At 62.2% G+C, this 502-nt stretch overlaps 1 protein-coding gene across 1 annotated transcript in view; it reads left to right on the forward strand.

Annotated features, from left to right (window-relative positions):
- PIAS3 (protein inhibitor of activated STAT 3) overlaps positions 1–474 on the forward strand; it is a gene marked incomplete at both ends in the record, with an annotated part of 13,648 nt that extends 13,174 nt beyond the window's left edge. Inside the window, one exon of the mRNA XM_010169144.2 lies at positions 339–474. Within this exon, the coding sequence (XP_010167446.2) occupies positions 339–474 (136 nt within the window). The remainder of the gene's footprint in view (positions 1–338) is intronic.
- Positions 475–502: the final 28 nt, after the last annotated feature.

Here is a 502-nt window from a genome sequence, read left to right on the forward strand (position 1 = left end):
GCGTGACCTACTAACCACCCCCCTTCAGAGCCCGTCCTGGCTCTGTGTCGGGCAGGGATCTGGGTGCGTGTGGCTTGTCAGGGCGGTTCCTGTAGGCTCCATCTTCTTTCTCTGTGCTGGGCTTTATTTCTCGCTGCTGCCGCCCGTTTCCACCCCTGAAGCCCACGTTTGTCCTGGGTTCTGGTGGGTGTTGATGGTTCAGGGTCTCGGTAAACTGGTACATGTAACTGGGGAGGTGTGGGAGCTATCCCTGTCCTCTCAGTGGGCGCCTGCCCTCGCCGGGGCTGGGGTTTGGTGGCTCCTGTGAGCTCACCGGGGGTGTTTCCGTTGTTTGGCAGCATTACAGCCCGTCCGTCATCACCTCCCTGGATGAGCAGGACACGCTCGGCCATTTCTTCCAGTACCGAGGTGCCTCTGGTCACTTCCTGAACATGAACCCCCTGACTCCAGTGATGGCAGGATCCCACGGCACCGGCAGGGCCGGCCGCCCGCGCCCCCACAC

The sequence above is a fragment of the Antrostomus carolinensis genome, unplaced genomic scaffold (assembly GCF_000700745.2).
Source record: "Antrostomus carolinensis isolate BGI_N321 unplaced genomic scaffold, ASM70074v2 scaffold36835, whole genome shotgun sequence".
NCBI classification, from domain to species: Eukaryota; Metazoa; Chordata; class Aves; order Caprimulgiformes; family Caprimulgidae; genus Antrostomus; species Antrostomus carolinensis.